Consider the following 21,863-nt stretch of genomic DNA (forward strand, 5'->3'; position numbering starts at 1 on the left):
GCATAGTGTTTCAGCTCACATCTGAGTCTTGTTTCTTTGTTTGGAAGTTTGACTAAAAGCAAAAGCTTTTCTATGATTGAGTGTTAATATTTCTGTTTATCGCTAAGCTGTCATTTGGAGAAGCACACACAAGCTGTTCTTAATGGGTATCTTTATTTTTCATGTGTTAAGCACTTAGGGGGTCATTCAAACCCTGGCGGTCATGGACCGCCAGGGCCAACGACCGCCTAAGCACCGCCAACAGGCTGGCGGTGCTTCCTGGCCAATTCTGACCGCGGCGGTAAAGCCGCGGTCAGAAAAGGGAAACTGCCGGTTTCCCGCCGGTTTTCCCCTGGCCATCGGAATCCTCCATGGCGGCGCTGCAAGCAGCGCCGCCATTGGGATTCCGACCCCCTTCCCGCCATCCTGTTCCTGGCGGTTCTTACCGCCAGGAACAGGATGGCGGGAACGGGTGTCGTGGGGCCCCTGGGGGCCCCTGCACTGCCCATGCCACTGGCATGGGCAGTGCAGGGGCCCCCTAACAGGGCCCCATAATGATTTTCAGTGTCTGCTTAGCAGACACTGAAAATCGCGACGGGTGCCACTGCACCCGTCGCACCCCAGCAACTCCGCCGGCTCCATTCGGAGCCGGCTTCATCGTTGCTGGGTCTTTCCCGCTGGGCGGGCGGGCGGCCTTTTGGCGGTCGCCCGCCCGCCCAGCGGGAAAGTCGGAATGACCGCCGCGGTCATTTGACCGCGGTGTGGTCTTCTGGCGGGGGAACTTTGGCGGGCGGCCTCCGCCGCCCACCGAATTTGGAATGACCCCCTTAGTATTCTTTTGTTTTGGCAAGCCTCTTGTACTCTGTAGATGGGTTAAGCTGTCGATTCTCCTTGTGAGTGGAGGTTAGCACAGTGGAGGAAAGTAGAAGGGGATGATGGTAGAATGGGGAGGAGAAGATTTACCTTTTGGCCTTTATGATAAGCCTTACATGGATAGCGACCAAAATTAACTATGGATGCTCTGTGTTGACGTGCATGTTTTAAAAAAGGAGTTTCAACTTAAAAATTGAAACCTTTGGAACAATGTTCATCAAAATGGAATAGTTGGTTTCAATAATTTTAATTATGTACATTGACACCAATGTCTAAAAAGGGAGCAAGAAAGCAGTTATTGGACGGTATGATATTTTATTTAAGGTTACTTTTCTTTTTTGTCTAGGTGTGTCCGTATCCTAGGAAAACAAGAAAATGTCAGAATATTACAACTTGCCATGTTCCAAGGTGTAGCCAGAAAACATCGAGCTGCCACCACTGTGGAGATGAAGGCGTCTGATAATCCTGTTCTTATGAGTGTCCAAGCTGACCCAACAATTGTCTGCACAGCTTTCAAAAAGAACCGCTTTTATTTGGTACGTAGAATTTCTAGGCACATTGCTTCACTTCTCTTCACATTTCTTGTATGCCTATGTTTACTTAAAGCTAATCAAATCTTGTGCTTTGACTGCTTAAATAGTCGGAACAGCTGCTTTCTTCTTCCACAATATTTACATTTATGAATTGCTATCAATAAATAATACTATCCACTGTCCTGGTGGATAACTTTTTTTCCCCACTGTGCGTACACAATTCTATTTCTTTTAATATTAGGGGGGGGCACACTACCTTAAGACATCTGATGCCTGGAATTCTATAGAAATAATGAGCCTCAAGCATAATATCAGTGCAGCAGACGCTGATGAGAAGCAAGTCTTCGGGCTTCGAACAGAGGGACACGTGGACCCCTGAAAATTAGGGCGACAGCATACTCCGCTTCTCTTTAACCCAATACATATGGTAGGGGAGGGAGGGAGTAGAGGATCTCCATTTGCAAAGTGTGACTGTGAAAGAGCAGAGTCCTCTATTCTTCCCTCCTAAGGACCCGGAGGAACTTGCTTGCGATATAGCACTTCAGCACTGGAACACTTATTGAATTTGGATTCCTGAGGCTCGGGCTACTAGTGGAGCTTAACCTGAATGTCCCCTATAGTAAATGGAAAATAAAAACAACATTTGTTGAGATACAATGGGACCCAGGAACCCACTGGTTAAAACACAAAGAGCCGTGACCTCAGGAAACTGTTTGTAATGTTTGTGAATTTAATATTTGTCTTTGTGTTGGTATATAAATACTGTTTTTTTTTAATAAAAGCAAGTATGTGGACCCCCCCCCCTGACAAGCCTTGGACTGCTTGACCTGAGCTAGAATTGAGTCAAGTGCAGAAGTAGCACTTGGCTTAGTTGCTCAGGACTTATCATAGGTTGCACCCCAGGACTTCAGGTGTAAAAGGCCTGAACCCACATGATTTGGCCCAATATCCCCTGCATACCCCGTGGCTCACTAAACAAGGTACTGACAGTGTATATAAATAAAGCAGTAAAATGTAAAGTTGAAAACTTTAAATCGTTCTCTAAATGTTAAGGAAATTGGAGACAAAAAATTAAGATAGTATCCTCAGATTTGTGGTACGAGTGTGTCAAACAAAATATAGTATGGCCAATGAGTGGCCTAAATTGAATTAAGAAAATCTCCAACCTTTTCATTAAAGTTCAGTTTTTTTTAAATACATGGTTGTGAAATAATAAATGCAATAATTTGTTTTTGTTTGATGGATGCTTGCTTCTATATCTTTTGTGTAATGTTTTACATTTCAAATCATCAAAAAAGTTTCATGGGGTGCCCTGCTTTCAGTAGTGACATGGTGAGTGTCCTTGGATTTCAATTTATTGGGGGTCTCCGGATTCCAGTAGTGATAAAGGGGAGAGATTGTCCACTTAAGTCAGAAGTTTGCTGAGGTACTGAATTAGGACAGGCAAAGGATGGAAGGGTTAAAGTTTTGCTCAAACTGGAATCTATGAGACACCCGTAGAAAGGTGCCAGAACAGACTTTAAATACTTAACTCACCTCTAGAGAAAAGGAAAAAGTATGCATCCTTCTGGGCAGCCTCACTTGTGCCACATGAGCACCATGAGGATTAATAGCTGTGAAATTAATTTTAAAGTAAAGGGATAACCAACGGTTCTAGTGGGCATACAAAGAGGGACATGCTAAACATACTTGCAGATTGTACTGGAGGAATAAGTGAACACCGTATTATTATAAAGATGGGCCAATTTGGTAGACCGAGAAAAGGAGATATGCACACCTTTGCAGAAGCTGAAGACCTTCTCGGACTTAAATTTTGGAGTTCAGTGCTACTCGTACAGCTCATGAGATAAAAAGATACAATTGGAGTAGACAAGCTCTTGTCAGCAACTAGCAGAAAATGACAGAACACTGACATGTACGCAGTACAGTTGGCATGAATGTAGCAGAGTACAAAAAATCTGGTTCTGCTAAATACTAAAGGAAACAGGTTGTTCTTAGCGCTCTTCCATCGAGAAAGGCCTTACTGATATAAGCCAGGAATCAAACTCTAGGGCTACAGCTGAGAGAAGGTGTAGCTGAAATGCTTCAGTGACTAAGACATCATCCTTCACATGGGACAGGATGGTCCGAGATGGTACTTGAGGGTGTACAATCCTGAAGATATGGAAGCCATTTAAACACACCCTTGGTTTAGATACCAGAGAGAAGCTGTTTCACAATCAGAAGGTCCCTTTCCGTGACTCATCCAGAAGGACTAGGACTGGTTGAAACTGAGCCTGTAGGGTTAGAGAAATTCAAGCCCTCGGAGTGGTTTCATGCAAATAGGGGTTTAAGAACTTATCTTTCTTTTCTCCTGAAGTTAATATCAGAATTACATATTGACAAAGCCATCCGACTTCCAGTTTTCTTTGAGAACCCATCCTCTCCAGCAGTGTGTTCTTTAAACTCTCTAAATGTTAGAAAACATCTTAGCTTTTAGCTAGATACAGTCAAGCACTTCCACAAATATTGTATTACATTGTAATAGTATGTTCGATGGCATCTGTCGCTGTAGATACGCATGTTCTGCAATAGCTCGCCATCTGGTGTTGGGCCGGAGTGTTACAAGTTGTTTTTCTTCGAAGAAGTCTTTCGAGTCACGGGACCGAGTGACTCCTCCTTTTGTCTCCATTGCGCATGGGCGTCGACTCCATCTTCGATTGTTTTTTTTCCGCCATCGGGTTCGGACGTGTTCCTGTCGCTCCGAGTTTCGGAACGGAAAATTAGCTAATTTCGGAAGATTTTCGTCGGTATTGTTGCGTTCGGGATCGGCGTACTTAGATTCAACACCGCATCGAAGATCGAAGAGCTCCGGTGCCCTTCGGGGTAGTTTTTCGATCCCCCGTCGGGGCCTGATCGGCCCGACCGCGTGCTGAAGAACGCCGATGGAACGGACCCCGTTCCGTTTCTGCCCCAAATGCCACAATAAATACCCCTACACAGACCAACACTTGGTCTGCAACCTGTGCCTGTCACCTGAGCACAGCGAAGACACCTGCGAGGCCTGTCGTGCGTTCCGGTCCCGAAAAACACTCCGAGACCGTCGAGCCAGAAGACTTCAGATGGCGTCCGCACCGACAGCCCAACGGGAGTTCGAGGAACAGGAAGAGGAAGGTACCTTCTCGATCCAAGACTCAGACTCCGAAGGATTCGACGATACACAAACCGTGAGTAAGACGTCGAAAACCACATAGAGAAACATTTACAAGGCCCAGGGGACGCCACTGCCATCCGGCCATGGCTCCACCCATAAATTCGGTGACCGACCGTCGGCACCGAAAAAGGCCCAAATAGTGCCGAGGTCGTCCGACTCCGGTCGAGACACCGGCACGCAGCCTTCTCGGGACCGAGAAAGTGCTGGAGACAAGCCTCGACACCGGGATGCCGGTGTGGACACGGCTCCACGCCGAGACAGTGGCACCGAAGCAGATCGACGCCGAGAGGTTTCGGCCCCGAAAAAGAAAAAAGTCACCTCGGAGCCGAAAAAACACGCAGACAGGGTTTCGATGCCGAAACAAACTGCAAGCGACCCAGCTTCAGGCTCTTATACAGAAGAGCACTCGCTAACCTCCCAAATGCAAAAGCATAGGTTTGAGGAAGAGCTACAAGCAACTGATGTGGACCATACGCAAAAGCGTATCTTCATACAGCAGGGGACAGGAAAAATAAGCACCCTTCCCCCCATTAGGAGAAAGAGAAGGTTGGAGTTCCAGACCGAACAGACACCACAACCAAAAGTGGTGAAAAGAGTTACCCCACCACCCTCTCCTCCGCCCGTGATTAACGTCTCACCAGCACAAACTCCATCACACTCCCCAGCTCACACCACCATGAGCCAGGGTGACCAAGATCAGGACGCATGGGACCTATACGACGCCCCAGTGTCAGATAACAGTCCGGAGGCATACCCTACGAAGCCATCTCCACCAGAAGACAGCACCGCGTATTCTCAAGTGGTGGCTAGAGCAGCACAATTTCACAACGTAAGCCTCCACTCAGAACAGGTCGAGGATGATTTTTTATTCAACACACTCTCCTCCACCCACAGCTCATACCAAAGCCTGCCTATGCTCCCTGGTATGCTCCGGCACGCAAAAGACATCTTTAAGGAGCCGGTCAAAAGTAGTGCAATCACACCAAGGGTGGAAAAAAAGTATAAGGCGCCTCCTACAGACCCGGCTTTCATCACTACACAGCTGCCACCAGACTCTGTCGTTGTAGGAGCAGCTAGGAAAAGGGCCAACTCTCACACATCTGGAGATGCACCACCCCCAGATAAAGAAAGCCGCAAGTTCGATGCAGCTGGTAAAAGAGTCGCAGCACAAGCTGCAAACCAGTGGCGCATCGCGAACTCCCAAGCACTACTTGCGCGCTATGACAGAGCCCACTGGGACGAGATGCAACATCTCATTGAACATCTGCCCAAGGACTTACAAAATAGGGCAAAACAAGTGGTTGAGGAGGGACAGACCATTTCCAACAACCAGATCCGCTCCTCCATGGACGCTGCAGATACAGCTGCACGGACAATTAATACATCTGTAACTATCAGAAGGCAAGCATGGCTCCGAACGTCTGGATTTAAACCAGAGATTCAACAAGCAGTTCTCAATATGCCTTTTAATGAAAAAGAACTGTTCGGTCCAGAAGTGGACACAGCGATTGAGAAACTCAAAAAAGATACGGACACTGCCAAAGCCATGGGCGCACTCTACTCCCCGCAGAGCAGAGGGAATTACAGCACATTCCGTAAAACGCCCTTTCGAGGGGGGTTTCGGGGTCAAAGCACACAAGCCAGCACCTCACAAGCAACACCGTCCAGTTACCAGGGACAGTATAGAGGAGGTTTTCGGGGACAATATAGAGGAGGGCAATTCCCTAGAAATAGAGGAAGATTTCAGAGCCCCAAAACCCCTACTACTAAACAGTGACTCACATGTCACTCACCCCCTCCTCACAACACCAGTGGGGGGAAGAATAGGTCATTATTACAAAGCATGGGAGGAAATCACTACAGACACTTGGGTTCTAGCAATTATCCAACATGGTTATTGCATAGAATTTCTACAATTCCCTCCAAACATACCACCAAAAGCACAAAATTTAACAACACACCATTCCAATCTCCTGGAGATAGAAGTGCAGGCACTATTGCAAAAGAATGCAATCGAATTAGTGCCAAACACACAAATAAACACAGGAGTTTACTCACTGTACTTTCTGATACCAAAGAAGGACAAAACGCTGAGACCAATCCTAGACCTCAGAGTAGTGAACACTTTCATCAAATCAGACCACTTCCACATGGTCACACTACAAGAAGTATTGCCATTGCTAAAACTACACGACTACATGGCAACTTTAGACCTCAAGGATGCTTATTTCCATATACCAATACACCCATCGCACAGGAAATACCTAAGGTTTGTATTCAAAGGAATACATTACCAATTCAAGGTACTGCCTTTCGGATTAACAACCGCACCAAGAGTCTTTACCAAATGTCTAGCGGTAGTCGCTGCACACATAAGAAGGCAGCAAATACATGTGTTCCCATATTTGGACGACTGGCTAATCAAGGCCCATTCGTTCATAGAGTGCTCAAATCACACAAATCAGATCATACAAACCCTCTTCAAACTCGGGTTCACCGTCAACTTTACAAAATCCAACATTCTGCCGCGCAAGGTACAACAATACCTAGGAGCCATAATAGACACATCAAAGGGAGTAGCCACTCCAAGTCCACAAAGAATTCTAAATTTCAACACCATCATACAACGCATGTATCCAACACAAAAGATACAAGCAAAGATGGTATTACAACTCCTAGGCATGATGTCTTCATGCATAGCCATTGTCCCAAACGCAAGACTGCACATGAGGCCCTTACAACAATGCCTAGCATCACAGTGGTCTCAAGCACAGGGTCACCTTCTAGATCTGGTGTTAATAGACCGCCAAACTTACCTCTCGCTTCTGTGGTGGAACAACATAAATTTAAACAAGGGGCGGCCTTTCCAAGACCCAGTGCCACAATACGTAATAACAACAGATGCTTCCATGACAGGGTGGGGAGCACACCTCGATCAACACAGCATACAAGGACAATGGAACGTACATCAAACAAAACTGCATATCAATCACCTAGAACTTCTAGCAGTTTTTCAAGCACTAAAAGCTTTCCAACCAATAATAGTTCACAAATACATTCTCGTCAAAACAGACAACATGACAACAATGTATTATCTAAACAAGCAGGGGGGGACGCACTCCACGCAGTTAAGCCTGCTAGCACAAAAGATTTGGCGTTGGGCAATTCACAACCAAATTCGCCTAATAGCACAATTTATACCAGGGATCCAAAATCAACTCGCAGACAATCTCTCTCGAGATCACCAACAGGTCCACGAATGGGAGATTCACCCCCAAATTCTGAACACTTATTTCAAACTCTGGGGAACACCTCAGATAGACTTGTTTGCGACAAGGGAGAACGCAAAATGCCAAAACTTCGCATCCAGATACCCACACGAACAATCCCAAGGCAATGCCCTATGGATGAACTGGTCAGGGATATTTGCTTACGCTTTTCCTCCTCTCCCTCTCCTTCCTTACCTGGTAAACAAACTCAGTCAAAGCAAACTCAAACTCATATTGATAGCACCAACTTGGGCAAGGCAACCCTGGTACACAACGCTGCTAGACCTATCAGTGGTACCCTGCATCAAATTGCCCAACAGGCCAGATCTGTTGACACAGCACAACCAAGAGATCAGACACCCAGATCCAGCATCGCTGAATCTAGCAATCTGGCTCCTGAAATCCTAGAATTCGGGCACTTACAACTTACCCAAGAATGTATGGAAGTCCTAAAACAAGCCAGAAGGCCATCCACCAGGCACTGCTATGCAAGTAAATGGAAGAGGTTTGTTTGCTACTGCCATATTAATCAAATACAACCATTACACACAACTCCAGAACATGTAGTGGGTTACTTGCTTCACTTACAAAAATCTAACCTGGCTTTCTCTTCCATTAAAATACACCTTGCAGCAATATCTGCATACCTGCAGACTACCTATTCAACTTCCCTATATAAGATACCAGTCATTAAAGCATTCATGGAGGGCCTTAGGAGAATTATACCACCAAGAACACCACCTGTTCCTTCATGGAACCTAAATGTTGTCCTAACTAGACTTATGGGTCCACCTTTTGAACCCATGCACTCCTGCGACATACAGTTCCTAACCTGGAAGGTGGCATTTCTCATCGCCATTACTTCCCTAAGAAGAGTAAGCGAGATTCAGGCGTTTACAATACAGGAACCTTTTATACAACTACACAAAAATAAAGTCGTCCTAAGGACCAATCCTAAATTTTTGCCAAAGGTTATTTCACCGTTCCATCTAAATCAAACAGTGGAACTTCCAGTGTTTTTTCCACAGCCAGATACCGTAGCTGAAAGGGCACTACATACATTAGATGTCAAAAGAGCATTGATGTATTACATTGACAGAACAAAAAACATCAGAAAGACTAAACAACTATTTATTGCATTTCAAAAACCTCATGCAGGAAACCCAATATCAAAACAAGGTATAGCCAGATGGATAGTTAAATGCATCCAAATCTGCTACCTTAAAGCTAAACGACAGCTGCCCATTACACCAAGGGCACACTCAACCAGAAAGAAAGGTGCTACCATGGCCTTTCTAGGAAACATCCCAATGCAAGAAATATGTAAGGCAGCCACATGGTCTACGCCTCACACATTCACCAAGCACTACTGTGTAGACGTGTTATCCGCACAACAAGCCACAGTAGGTCAAGCCGTATTAAGAACATTATTTCAGACTACTTCCACTCCTACAGGCTGATCCACCGCTTTTGGGGAAATAACTGCTTACTAGTCTATGCAGAACATGCGTATCTACAGCGACAGATGCCATCGAACTGAAAATGTCACTTACCCAGTGTACATCTGTTCGTGGCATCAGTCGCAGTAGATTCGCATGTGCCCACCCGCCTCCCCGGGAGCCTGTAGCAGTTTGGAAGTTACCTTCAATTATTTATATATGTATCATCTCAACCTTAAATAGGTGCATACTTAGTCACTCCATTGCATGGGCACTATTACTACAATTCAACTCCTACCTCACCCTCTGCGGGGAAAAACAATCGAAGATGGAGTCGACGCCCATGCGCAATGGAGATAAAAGGAGGAGTCACTCGGTCCCGTGACTCGAAAGACTTCTTCGAAGAAAAACAACTTGTAACACTCCGGCCCAACACCAGATGGCGAGCTATTGCAGAACATGCGAATCTACTGCGACTGATGCCACGAACAGATGTACACTGGGTAAGTGACATTTTCATTATATAGCGCTTACTACCCCTGACAAGGCGTCAAAGCGCTTTTCGGCGAGTAGCACGTTACTCCGGAGCCCAAGAGGAATTAGTGGTGGGTTAGTATTGGAAAATAAGAGTTTAGTTTTAGTATTTTTATGAGTTAATTTGAGCAGAGGATATGCAAGTTTATTAGTTGGATTGACTAGTGTAATGGAGGGATAGAGGAGGGAAGAATTCAGAAGTGTTACTTAAGAGTTTATAGTATTAGGATAAGGCTTGGGGTGAATAAAGGAGAGATGGAGGAGGAAATAGTCTGTGGAAAGGTAAGGGAGATCATAGTAGCAGTAGGGGTTTTGGATGAGTCAAGGTGAGATAAATGAAGGAGAATTTATTAGAGTTGTTTGAAAGATCATGGTAGCAAAGTGAGGTTTGGGTGAGCTAGATGTGGAAGAGGGTAGAGCAAATAAACTGATGGATTAAATCCAGATCAGTGACTGGGGGTGAATGTTTGATTTGCTCTGCATTCCGCTCATCTTCTTTTGTTTTGTATTTGTCGCCCCAAGTGGGAAGGGTGTGCCCAGACGTGGACCCCGTGCTTGCTATGCCGCCAGATTTAAGCTAGCCTGGCTGGTGAGGGGTGATACTCTGAACCCGGTCCCAGGATGCTTTATTTTGGTTCAGGGAAGACCTGGCAGTTCGGGCTGGACTGTTCCAATGGGGAACAGGATCAAGACTGATTTGCATATGGCTGGTTCGAAACTGGAATGGCATGGCAAGCAAAAAAACTGATGGATTAATCCCAGATCTGTGACTGGGGTGAATGTTTGATTTGTTCTGCATTCTGTCCATCTTCTGTTGTTTTTGCAACTACTCTGAGGAAATCTTTGGTTAACCATGCATTTGAAATTCTTTTAGTTTCTCCTACGGAATATAGTTTATTATGGTATCTTATAGCTTTCTACTCTAGTCTAACATTTATGACCCTCAATGAAGATCCTATGATTCAGATGAAATGATTGTTTGCTTGTAGTTCTGGCTTTGCATTGTGGAAATTCTTAATTAAGGTCATAAACATCTATCCCTCCTACCCAGCTTTGTTTTATTTGGCATCTCCAATCAAGACATCTGAAATTAATGTTCAATAGCATTTGTGGCTGTAGATGCACATGCTCTGTATACTGTTGCCATCTAGTGTTGGATCTGGGATTGTCCAAGTTTTTTTTTTTTCGAAGAGGTCTTTCAAGTCACGAGGTTGAATGACTCCTCTCGGCGGTAATGCGCATGGGCATCCACTCCATTGTTAGATTGTTTTCTTTCTGGCGTCTGGTTTGGACGCCCATGCCTCTGCTCTGTTTCAACTATGTTTTAGTTCTACCTTGGGTTCTTTTTTCTATCTTATTCAACAATACTGTTACTGGTCGTGCTTTCTACATCTGCTCTTCGTCCGAAAACTCTGTCGGTTCGGCTCCATTTGACTGACGCCCCTTTGGGGCTCCACCCCCTCAAGACCTAACTTCCGCGTTGTTACCAGTTTTTCTTGAAAATGCTCCTCTGATAATGGAATGCATGCCCTTTCGGGTTTGTCCGCGTTGCCATGCGAAGTACCCACACACAGACCAACATTTGGTGTGCAACTTGTGCCTGTCTCCAGACCACAAAGAATCCGACTGAGACACGTGCAAGTCCTCGGGTAGAAGAAAATACACTTATAATTCAGGACTGGATGCATACTTGCAAAAGCTTCCTCTCTTCCTCTCCATTCAAAAAGAGGTGCACTTTTGAGGGGTTTACTGGAGATGTCACTTCCTCTTAAAGAAGAAAACTGTGGACAAGGCCACCAGCCCTGCCTTTATTCCACTTCCCTCCACACCTTCACACCTCCACCATTACCTCATTCTCCTCCACCACTATCGCCACCTGAAGACCCCTTAGACCTTTGACCACATTCAGACACTGGTAGGTACCGGAGGTCAACAAGGAGATGATCCATGGGACTCATGGGACTCATAGGACACATCCCCTATGCAGATACCTTCACCCCTGAGGATGCAACCTCTTATCAATAGGTCATAGCTAGGGCAGCAGCCTTTCACAGTTTGGAGTTACGTAGAGAGCCATTGGAGGATGACTGTCTTTTTAGGTTCGAGCATAGCCGCACACAATCACTGCTCTTCTCGATTTGTTGTGTTCTTTCCTGTAGGCTTTAACCACACCCATCTCACGCCCATCACTTTCATTTGTTCCTGGGTCTGCCTTTCAAAAATCCTTTGATGTCTTTGGTAAATACTTTGTTTGTCCCTCCTTGAGGCTGTTTTGTTACTGCCTTGGAGACTGACCCTGTTACATGGATTATTGCACGATCGGGCATGTACCTTAGTGTGGCACACTATTTTTTCTTAACAAAATAACTATAATTCATTTGTATCGACCTTGCAGAGATGAAGAGGTGAAAAAGCTATGTCAGGACTGTAATCTGTGACATTCTCGTGCTGTCAAGACCTCTGCAGTGGGTGCATTAACCAACTGACTGGAGTAGAGCTTAACACTAGGCAATAGCACATGCTCTTGATAACCCCAGGAGGGTCACCAACCAAGCACGTAGATTAGTTCTAGGCAAAAAGATGGCGAAAGGTGTTGTCTCCAAAATGGTGGAAAAAGAGGTGTGACTCCAGACCTAATCACTTTAAGGCCTCAAGCTTGATAGCAAAAAACATCTAGCCTCTGGATGTAATTTGGGCCTCTTCAAATAGAGTTCAGTTAGTAGAGTCAGCCAATTTTCTAACCCTGTTGCGCAAAGAAGCTAACACAAGGGTGCCACAGTGAGAAGGGCAGCATATAATGGGGCACAAAAGTGGAGCAAACTCCATACTTGCCTCTTCTCAGAATTCACTGGTGTCTAGACTTTGACAGTACCTCACATCTACTGTGACCTTGCAGATGCCACTTCCATAAGAGCTGTCTAAAACAACGCTCGAGTAGCACTGTTTCCTGTTTGAAGAGGCCCCAACTCGAATACCCCCTCCCCCCATACACACACAGTCGCTGTAACAGGCATAGAGCACTTCCCCATCACCCTCTGGACTAATGATCCACTCATTGTCAGTCACAGTCCAGTAATGGTTAGCCCGCTGTCCTCAGTCCCTAGCCCAGGCATAATGTCACCACTCCACTAAGTTCCCATGCATCATTTGATGTAAACTCAACCCATTATTTCTGGTTGCCGTGGTTACCAAATACAAGGAAAATCAATGTCAAAATATCTTTCTGACCCTATCAAGTGGCCTTTTTCTGACTCCTCCTTCCTGGTGTTCCTCTCCAGGGTGAGGTGCTTCACCAAACCTCACTGTGTCTATAGGAATATGTGTTTTTTTATATGGGTACGCACCCCAAGGACTACATCTCAAAGTCAATCCTGGACAGTAACGGTAAAGACTCCATGGGCAGGAGGTGTTTTAAAGATGAGAACTGTTGTTTCACAAACTGGGCCCACCAGGGCCAGCCACTCTTAGTACTTTTGTAACTCAAATGTGTTGTTGTGACAAGTCTTTTTTTTGTATAAGACAGCAAAGAAAGTCTACAGATAGATGCTATGACGAGTCCAGATTTGTCTTTAGTACAACATTGATTATATATTATAATATGGCTCACACAGGGCCATGGTGGGAAGACCCTAGACAATTGAAATAGTCTACAGCAAGTGATTTTTTTTTTTTCCTAATTGCATCACACGCATTTTATTCACATCACAAATATTTGAAATTTGAGGTCTCAGCATTTAAGTGAAGGTAGCCTTTATATGGGCTAAGGTAGCCCACAGACCTAATGTATCCTCAGAAAAGGTGTGTGTGGCAGCAAGGATTAAAAGTATGATTCCCAGAGGGGCTAGCTTGGCCTTTCGTCATCTAGGGTGATACCATCTGATCCTTTGAATGATATATTTCACCATCACTGCATGGAAGAGACCGGCCGTCACTGAACTAACACACTGAACCAAGACCATCACTATCCCAGTTCGTAAGATTTTTGAGAACCCAGCAGGAGGGGTGCCACAGCTTCAGATGATGCCATACAGAAGGCAAAGTGTGCAAAACAAACGGTGGGGTTTTATCTTGGGTCCTTTCCTTTTCCTGGAGTCATGTGGTTCCACAGGATGGCTGCCTTGTTGTGTCCTCTCTCCTGCAGCGACAGACCTGGAGGGTTGCTGTGGCACCTGTCATTCATCCACTACACCCTAAACCAAAACACATAGGTAAAATACATTATTATGTACAGCGCCAATAGCTCTAACTCTCCTAAATGTGAGACCTATAGCATTGCAAATGCTTGTTGATACTCTGCCCACTACACACGGGGCCACACAGTATCTACTCATTTTAAAGGGTATGCTTCGGCATACTGAGGCGATTTAGAAAGACCCTATTAGGGCTAGGGTCGTAACACAGAGAGTGGACAAAAAGTATAAGTCTGCACCATCTGACCCTATCTTCATCAGAGCACAGCTATCATCAGAATCTCTAGTTGCTACCACAGCACGCAAGAAAGCCACCTCCCAAGCCACTGGAGACATGCCTCCAGATAAAGAGAGGAAAAAGATAGACGCTGTGGGGAAAAAGGGTTGCAGCTCAGGCTGCTAACCACTGGTGTATTGCCAGTTCCTAGGCTCTCTTGGCACATTATGATCATGCTCACTGGGACGAGATGGAAGAATTACTTCAGTATCTCCCAGAGGAGCATAAAGAACATAGTCAGAAGTTGATAGCGGGTGGACAGACCATCTCTGCCACCTCCATATGGTGCGCTCTAGATGCGGCAGATACTGCGGCAAGTGGAATAAATTCCAGTATTCTCCTAAGGCGTCAAGCCTGGCTCAGGATTGCTCTGTTTAAACCTGAAGCTCAACAGGCTGTCTTGAACATGCCCTTTGATAAGGAGCATTTGTTCTGTCCACAAGTAGATTCTACGTTAGAAAAGATAAAGAAAGACACAGACTGCTAAGACCATGGCAGTGCTATAAACACCTGCTCCCTGGACTTCTTTCATCACCTAGACTTCTGTGCGGCATAGAATTCTACCTCCTCAGAGGCATCCACCTCTCAGCAAAAGCACTCTCAAGGCTTCTATGCCAAAAGCTACTAGTGTGGCTCTTTCAGAAGCAGTAACACAAAGGGTAGAGGTAAAAGTGCCTCCCCCGCAGAGCAACACACCCTGTCAAGCAGTGACCACACTATCCTACCATCTGAACAAACAACACCCTTCGGGGACAGATTGCAGCATTTCCTTCCAACCTGGCATTCCTTCACATCAGACGTGGATATTAGCCATTATTCAACATGGCTGTTGTCCGGAACTCATTACCACACTAACCAATATTCCACCTTATGCTCATTGGCTAATGCAGAAACAAACATTACTCAAGCAGAAAGTTCAAGCTCTTCTCCTCAAAGGAGCTATAGAATCGGTTCCTCTTCAACATCAGGGCTCAGGGGGTATACTCTCAGTACTTCCTATTCCCTAAAAAGGACAGATCTTTAAGGCCTATATTTGATCTCAAGCCTTTAAACAAATGCATCCTATCGGAGCACCTCCACATGGTCACCTTACAGGACGTCATTTCACTTCAACAGGACGACTTTTGACAACACTAAGCCTAAAGGACAGCTATTTCCATACACCAATACACCTAGCTCATCTCAAATACTTAAGGTTTGTCATAGCAGACAAACATTACCAATTCAAGGTTCTCCTGTTCTGGGTAACCACCGCACCCTGAATGTTCACCAAACGCCTCGCAGTGGTAACAGCTCATCTATGCTGCTAAAATGTCCATGTACTCCCTTACCTTGAGACTGGCTAATCCAGGCCTACGCTCATCGGTGCCAACAGCGTGCTCCTTGATGACAGTAGATCTTCTCCACAGATTTGGGTTCATTATCAACATTCGCAAGTCTTAACTGCAACCATTACAGGTTCAACCATATTTTGGGGCAATCCTAAACACACAATTAGGATTAGCCTACCCCAAACCTGCAAGAAATGAAAACTTTCAGGCAATATTGGTCCAGTTTCAGACAAACCAACAACTTGCAGTGAAGATGGTCATGCGGCTGCTAGGGATGGTGGCATTCTGCATTGCCATAGTTCCCTACGCAAGATTACACATGCATAGAGTTACAGGAATGTCTAGCTTGTCAGTGGTCTCAGTCACAGGGTCAGTTGGAGGATCTTGTGTTGATAGACTGCCACACTCACCGTTCTCTTCAGTGGTGGAACACCACCAACCTTTTGAAGGGGCAGCCTTCTTGTGACCCTTTTCCCCACATCGCTCTCACAACAGACGCATCACAGATGGGATGGGGTGCTCACCTACAAGACCTCACAGTGCAGGGCCTCTGGGATGCCAAACACCAACCTCTCCACATCCACCATGTAGAGCTTCAAGCTTTTCACCTAGCCTTGAACACATTCCTACCTCACCTCACTCACAAGTTTGTCCCAGTTCAGGCGGACAATATAACAGCCTTGTACTAACTACAAAAACGGCGTGGGGAGGTGGAAACAGTCTCCACAACTGTCAGACCTGTCTCAGACCATCTGGAACTGTGCTCTAAATCACAAAATTCACCTCTTAGCAGGACACCTCCTTGGAACAGACAGCGACTTTGCAGACCTACTCAGCAGGGTGCAGCAACAAGTCCACATATGGGAACTACACCCACAAGTCCTCGTATCATTCTTTCAAAAGTCAGGGGTCGCTCAAATAGATCTTTGCACCCCAGCAGACAACGCAAAATGCCAAAACTTCACCTCAAGGTTCCACCCCCTCTATCCAACAGAATTGCACTATGGATGAATTGGTCAAGGATATTTGCCTATGCTTTCCCCTCCCCTCCTCTCCTTCCAAATCTGGTTCAGATGTTCATGCGAACCTCTCTTACAGTGATCCTAGTAGCTCCCACTTGGGCTCATCAGTCTCGGCTCACATAACTTCTAGACCTCTGTTGTTCCACACAAGATCCCCAAAAGACAGGACCTTCTCACTCAGAACCAAGGGTAAATAAGGCACCCAGATCCCAAAACTCTAAGCCTAGCAATTTGACTCCAGAGGTCTTAGAGTTTGGCTACTTTTACGGTCTACAAGAATGTATGGACATTTTTAAAGAAGCACGTAAACCCAACAGTGGAGCCTGTCTTGCAGCAAAATGGAAACATTTTGATTGCTACTGCCACTCAAAACAAATTGACCCATTGAAAGCCACAGTGCAAGACATTTTCTAACTACCTCACTTACAAAATGCAAACTTAGTGTACACTTCTATATGGTTACATCTCGCTGCTATAGCTGCCTGATTCCAAAATAGACAGCACCTTTCTCTGGTCAAAATTCCAATCATCAAAGCCTTCATGGAAGGACTTAAGTTATTCCACCGAGGGTTCCCCTGCACCTTCCTGGAACCTTAATATTGTTCTTATCAGACTCGCTGGTCTCCCATTTGAACCTTTACACTCATTCCCTCTTCATGTGTCATGGTATTTTTAGTTGCCTTTTCTTCAGTTAGGCATATTGGTGATCTCCAGGCTTTAACCTTAGAAGAACCCTTCTTCCACATTCACATAAAGTAGTTCTTCACACCGATCAATCCATTTAATTTCCATTTTTAGAAAGGGCTCTTCATACATTAGATGTTAAAAGAGCACTTATGTTCCACGTTGATAGAACTAAAACCTCTAGAAAGTCTAAGCTATTTTTTGTTGCCTTATCACCACTACAGAAAGGCAACCCTATGTCCAAATCAGGCCTAGCCAGATGGATAGTAAAAAGCATTCAGATGTGCTATGCTAAGGCTATAAGACTTTACCTGTCCCTCCCAGAACACACTCTACAAGACAACCATGGCCTTTTTAGCAAATATTCCCATAGCTGACATATGTAAGGCAGCTACATGGTTCCCACCACCCACCCTTACCAAACATTACTGTGTGGATGTTTTAGCAAACCAGAAAGCCAAGATAGATCAGGCAGTGCTGCTACGTACCCTTTTTCAAACCACTGCAACACCCGCAGGTTAGCCACCGCTTCTGAGGGGGCTGCTTTACAGTCTATGCAGAGCATGTGTATCTACAGCCACACATGCCATCGAATAGAATATTACTCGCCCTGTTTAAGAATCTGTTTGTGGCATGTAGTGCTGTTGATGCACATGCATCCACCCTTCTCCCCAGACACCTATGGCTGTTGTAGTTCCTTACATTTACTGTTTTCACTATATACACATTTAGCATGGTCATCACATTACTTACACATACTTTACAGTCCTTTCTCACCCGCCTGTGAGAAAGCTATCTAACAATGGAGTTGATGGCCAAGCGCATTATCACCAAGAGGAGGAATCACTCGACCTCATGACTCGAAAGTCTTCTTTAAAGAAACAACTTGTAAAACTCCAGACCCAACACAAGATGACAGGAGTATGCAGAGCATGTGAATCTACAGCACTGCATGCCACAAACAGATGCTTACAGGTTAGGTAACATATTCCTTCTAGTCTCTGCTCTACGCTTCAGAAAGAACTGACTGCACGGCCACTGCCCGTACAATTCATATGGGGTTGTGGAAGGTCCTGGAGCCTTGAAAGGAGATGAATTCCGTTGCAGAATGTAAGTCTATCAGTGTGTACTTTTCCTCATTATTTGAAACATGTAGGCATTAGTTTGTTCTAGACACTGCATTGTAGTTTTAAGAAGGGACTTTTGGGTAAAATTAAAAGGTTTAAAATGTAAAATCTTGCCTCTGATAGGCTTTTGGAAGATGCTTCACAGCATATGGTGTAGGACTTTTTGTCCTTTTCACTGATATATATGGACAAATATGTTAATATGAGGAGTACTAGGATCCCCACAGTCAGCAGAGAATTCTTCTATCATTTATGATTTCAATAACAAATCCTATATTGCAGAACCATGACTGCAAGTAACTGTTCCGTTTCTTTGTTAAAGGAGAATAGCAGGCTTAAAATATGCCTGTTGAATTTTTGTGTAACAGATTAGGGTATTATGTAATGTGGGTCGGTACCCTCCTCTGTTATTGTTATTACTACTTATTATTGCGCAACGACTCACACCCAAACGTGTATCTTGTCTCTTCACTGACTTGTGCCGGAAGAATACTTTAAAACAGCCATGTCTTCAGAAGGCTTTTACATTTCCCCATCTCCTTTCATGAACAGATTTGCAAAGGAAGTTTGTTCCAATGGAACGAGCAAGGTGCAACAAAGATCTGCCACCAGATTGTAAGGTGTGGATTCTGGGAATCTGTAGTAATGATCTGTGCAATCTGAGAAGACAGTAGTGGCAAAGTCTAATATGCAAATAGATTGGCACTTTGCTGGTTAGTGCCTTGTGAGTGAAGCAACATAACTTAGAGTGCCTGCTTCCTAACTGGCAACCAAAGCAAAGGCACTTAAAATAGGTGCCAAAGAAGAGCCTGAGAGGAGATTACATACCAGTCGGATGGCTGTGTTCTGCACAACCTAAAGCTTGGACATCAGTGTCATTGGATGCAGCCAACAGTAGGTTTATGTAGTCCTGGTGACTTGGACTGAAGGCCTGGACTAGAATTTTCCTAGAGGCTTAGGAAAGCTTTCCTCACAGGTGCATGGCTGGACCAGCCTTATGCTGAATTGTTTTTTAATACCTGCCTCTGGGACAGGACCAGACCTAGTTCAGTGGGCCAATGGTCAGCTGACCAAAGCTGATGAGCCTTTCTAAATAGCAACATATTGGTGTTGTCACTGTTTAATTGAAGGCAATTGCTTGTCATCCAGTCCACAATTTTTCTCATGCAGTCTAAAAATCGAGATTTGACCATATCACGGTCATGTCCAAAAGAGATGACTAAATTGAGTGTCATCCGAGTAGTATGTAATCTTGAAACCACATGTTTTGACAATTTATGTAAGGGGGGCCCTCATAGATGTTGAATGTTGTGGGACTAGAAAAGGAGCTCTGAGGGACCCCCTTTTTAACAAGCATAGTACGCAACTTAAAGAAGTCCAAAGAGATTGTCTTTGTTACGGATGATGACTGCACGAGAGTTTGAAGAGGATAGGCTGGTTTGGATGGGGAGGCTGTTTCTTCCTGTCTTGGGGTTGGGGAGTTGGTTCTTAGAAGTTGGTTGTTTGTGCCCCTCACCCCCGTGGACTGTGACGCTTACTAATCGAGGGTCTTGTGGGCCCACACCTGATATACCTGGCCATGCCCCCTCCCCCCCACCTCTATGCAGTGCAAACATGGCAACCTCCATAGCTTATAACTGTCAACTGGAATGTGTGGGCCTTGATAACATGGCCAAGAGATTTAAGATCTATACACATCTGAAGAGAAGGGGAGCTCAATTAGCGTAAACCGAAAGGGAAGTCTTCCGAAAAAGATGGCACGGGCAGCTATTCACCACCACCTTTTTGGCCTTTCCTGAGGGTGGGGAGGTTTACTGGTTTGAGTCCGACCCAAGTTACCTTTCCAAAAACAAATGAAATCATTGACCCCACTGATAGATATGTAGTGGTGACGGGGGATACTGGCTGGCCGAGATCTGACTGTAGTAGGGATTTACACTCCAAACACAGACCAAGGGAGGTTCTTTGATGAGTTGTCCGCTCCTGGTGCCATACATGACACACAACGTACTACTTGGGAGGGGGTGGTAGGAGGTTGGGGGGGGACTCTAGGTGGTTGGGGAACTATAACTGTCTGGCAAATCCGATGCTAGAGAGATCCCACCCACCACTCATTCAGGGACGTTGCATAGCAAAAACGGTAGGAGTGCAACACACACTGCTAAGGACTTCGAGCAACACAAACACTCTGGGAACTAGAAATAGCAAGACCAGGGAACCCAGCCCTGAAACAGCTGCTTGAAGCAAAGGAGGAAGTGGCATTATGCATGGAGAAACTCCGCTGCTTTGATCACCAAGAGTTTATGACCTGAGCCTATGCAAAACGGGATAAAACTGCATCCCTATTGGCCTTGTTGGCTAATACGTCCTCTAGGGGCTCCATTATTCTCGAGGTAGAATCAGAAACAGGTGAGCGCCTCTACGCACAAGGTGCCGTAGATGACCGATTCGAGGAATATTATAAAGCACTACATGAAATACCATTGAAGATACATCCCCCAACAAATAAGTGTGTTCCTTGACCCGTTGGAACTCCCGACACACAGGCAGAAGTAGATGCACTGGGGGAGACATCCCTATTGAAGAGGTGAGTGCAGCTATTAAGGCCCTTGACCCGGGGCAAGGTTCCTAGGACAGATGGCCTACCAGTTGAGTTCTGCACGGCATACACTGATGACTTGGCCCCTAAAGTAGTGGAACTTTATGCAGAGGCCCGGGAATTGGGACATCTACTTGTCACTTCTAGATAGTCCATATTAATCCCATTTTTAAAACCGGGTTGTCCAGCACAAGATGTATGAGCACACTGCCCTTTATCTATGCTCAACATAGATTATAAAATCTTGAGCAGTATACTTGCCCCCCTAGGCTCCTACCATGAATGACCACCCTGATCCATGAAGATCATTCTGGTTTTATACCCGGGTCTCACCTAGCTTACAATATCCGACAGGTGCTTGAGAGCCTTGATGCGAACTCCATTGACAACAATATGTCAGTGATAGTAACAATAAACACTGATGAGACTTACTATACCAGACTGTGGCAGTGATGGGTCTAGGGGCTGGATTTATCAAGTGAGTCAAGCTTTTGTACTCAAATTACACCGCCCCAATCCAGACCAGGAGGCAGATATCAGAGACATATAACATGAGACGAGGGACCAGACAATGTTGCCTGCTCTCCCCACTGCTATTCGCCATCGCGGTTGAACCGCTGGCTATCAGGGCATGCTCAGGTGCAGCATATCTGTGACTGGAAATACGTGGTGTAGCACACCTAGCTGCACTCTGCGCTGACAATGTTATTGTTCCTGCGTGACGAAGAGACTAAACTGACTAGAGCAATTGCCCTCTTGGAGACCTTTGCCGTGCATCAGGTCGGCGCATTAATTGGCAAAAGTCCAGGCTTT

General features: G+C 45.3%; 1 protein-coding gene across 1 annotated transcript in view; it reads left to right on the plus strand.

The window, feature by feature from the left end:
• PPWD1 (peptidylprolyl isomerase domain and WD repeat containing 1) overlaps positions 1 to 21,863 on the plus strand; it is a 299,399-nt gene that overhangs the window by 179,854 nt on the left and 97,682 nt on the right. Inside the window, exon 7 of the mRNA XM_069222759.1 lies at positions 1,199 to 1,388. Within this exon, the coding sequence (XP_069078860.1) occupies positions 1,199 to 1,388 (190 nt within the window). The remainder of the gene's footprint in view (positions 1 to 1,198; positions 1,389 to 21,863) is intronic.

The sequence above is a fragment of the Pleurodeles waltl genome, chromosome 1_1 (genome assembly GCF_031143425.1).
Source record: "Pleurodeles waltl isolate 20211129_DDA chromosome 1_1, aPleWal1.hap1.20221129, whole genome shotgun sequence".
Classification (NCBI taxonomy): Eukaryota; Metazoa; Chordata; class Amphibia; order Caudata; family Salamandridae; genus Pleurodeles; species Pleurodeles waltl.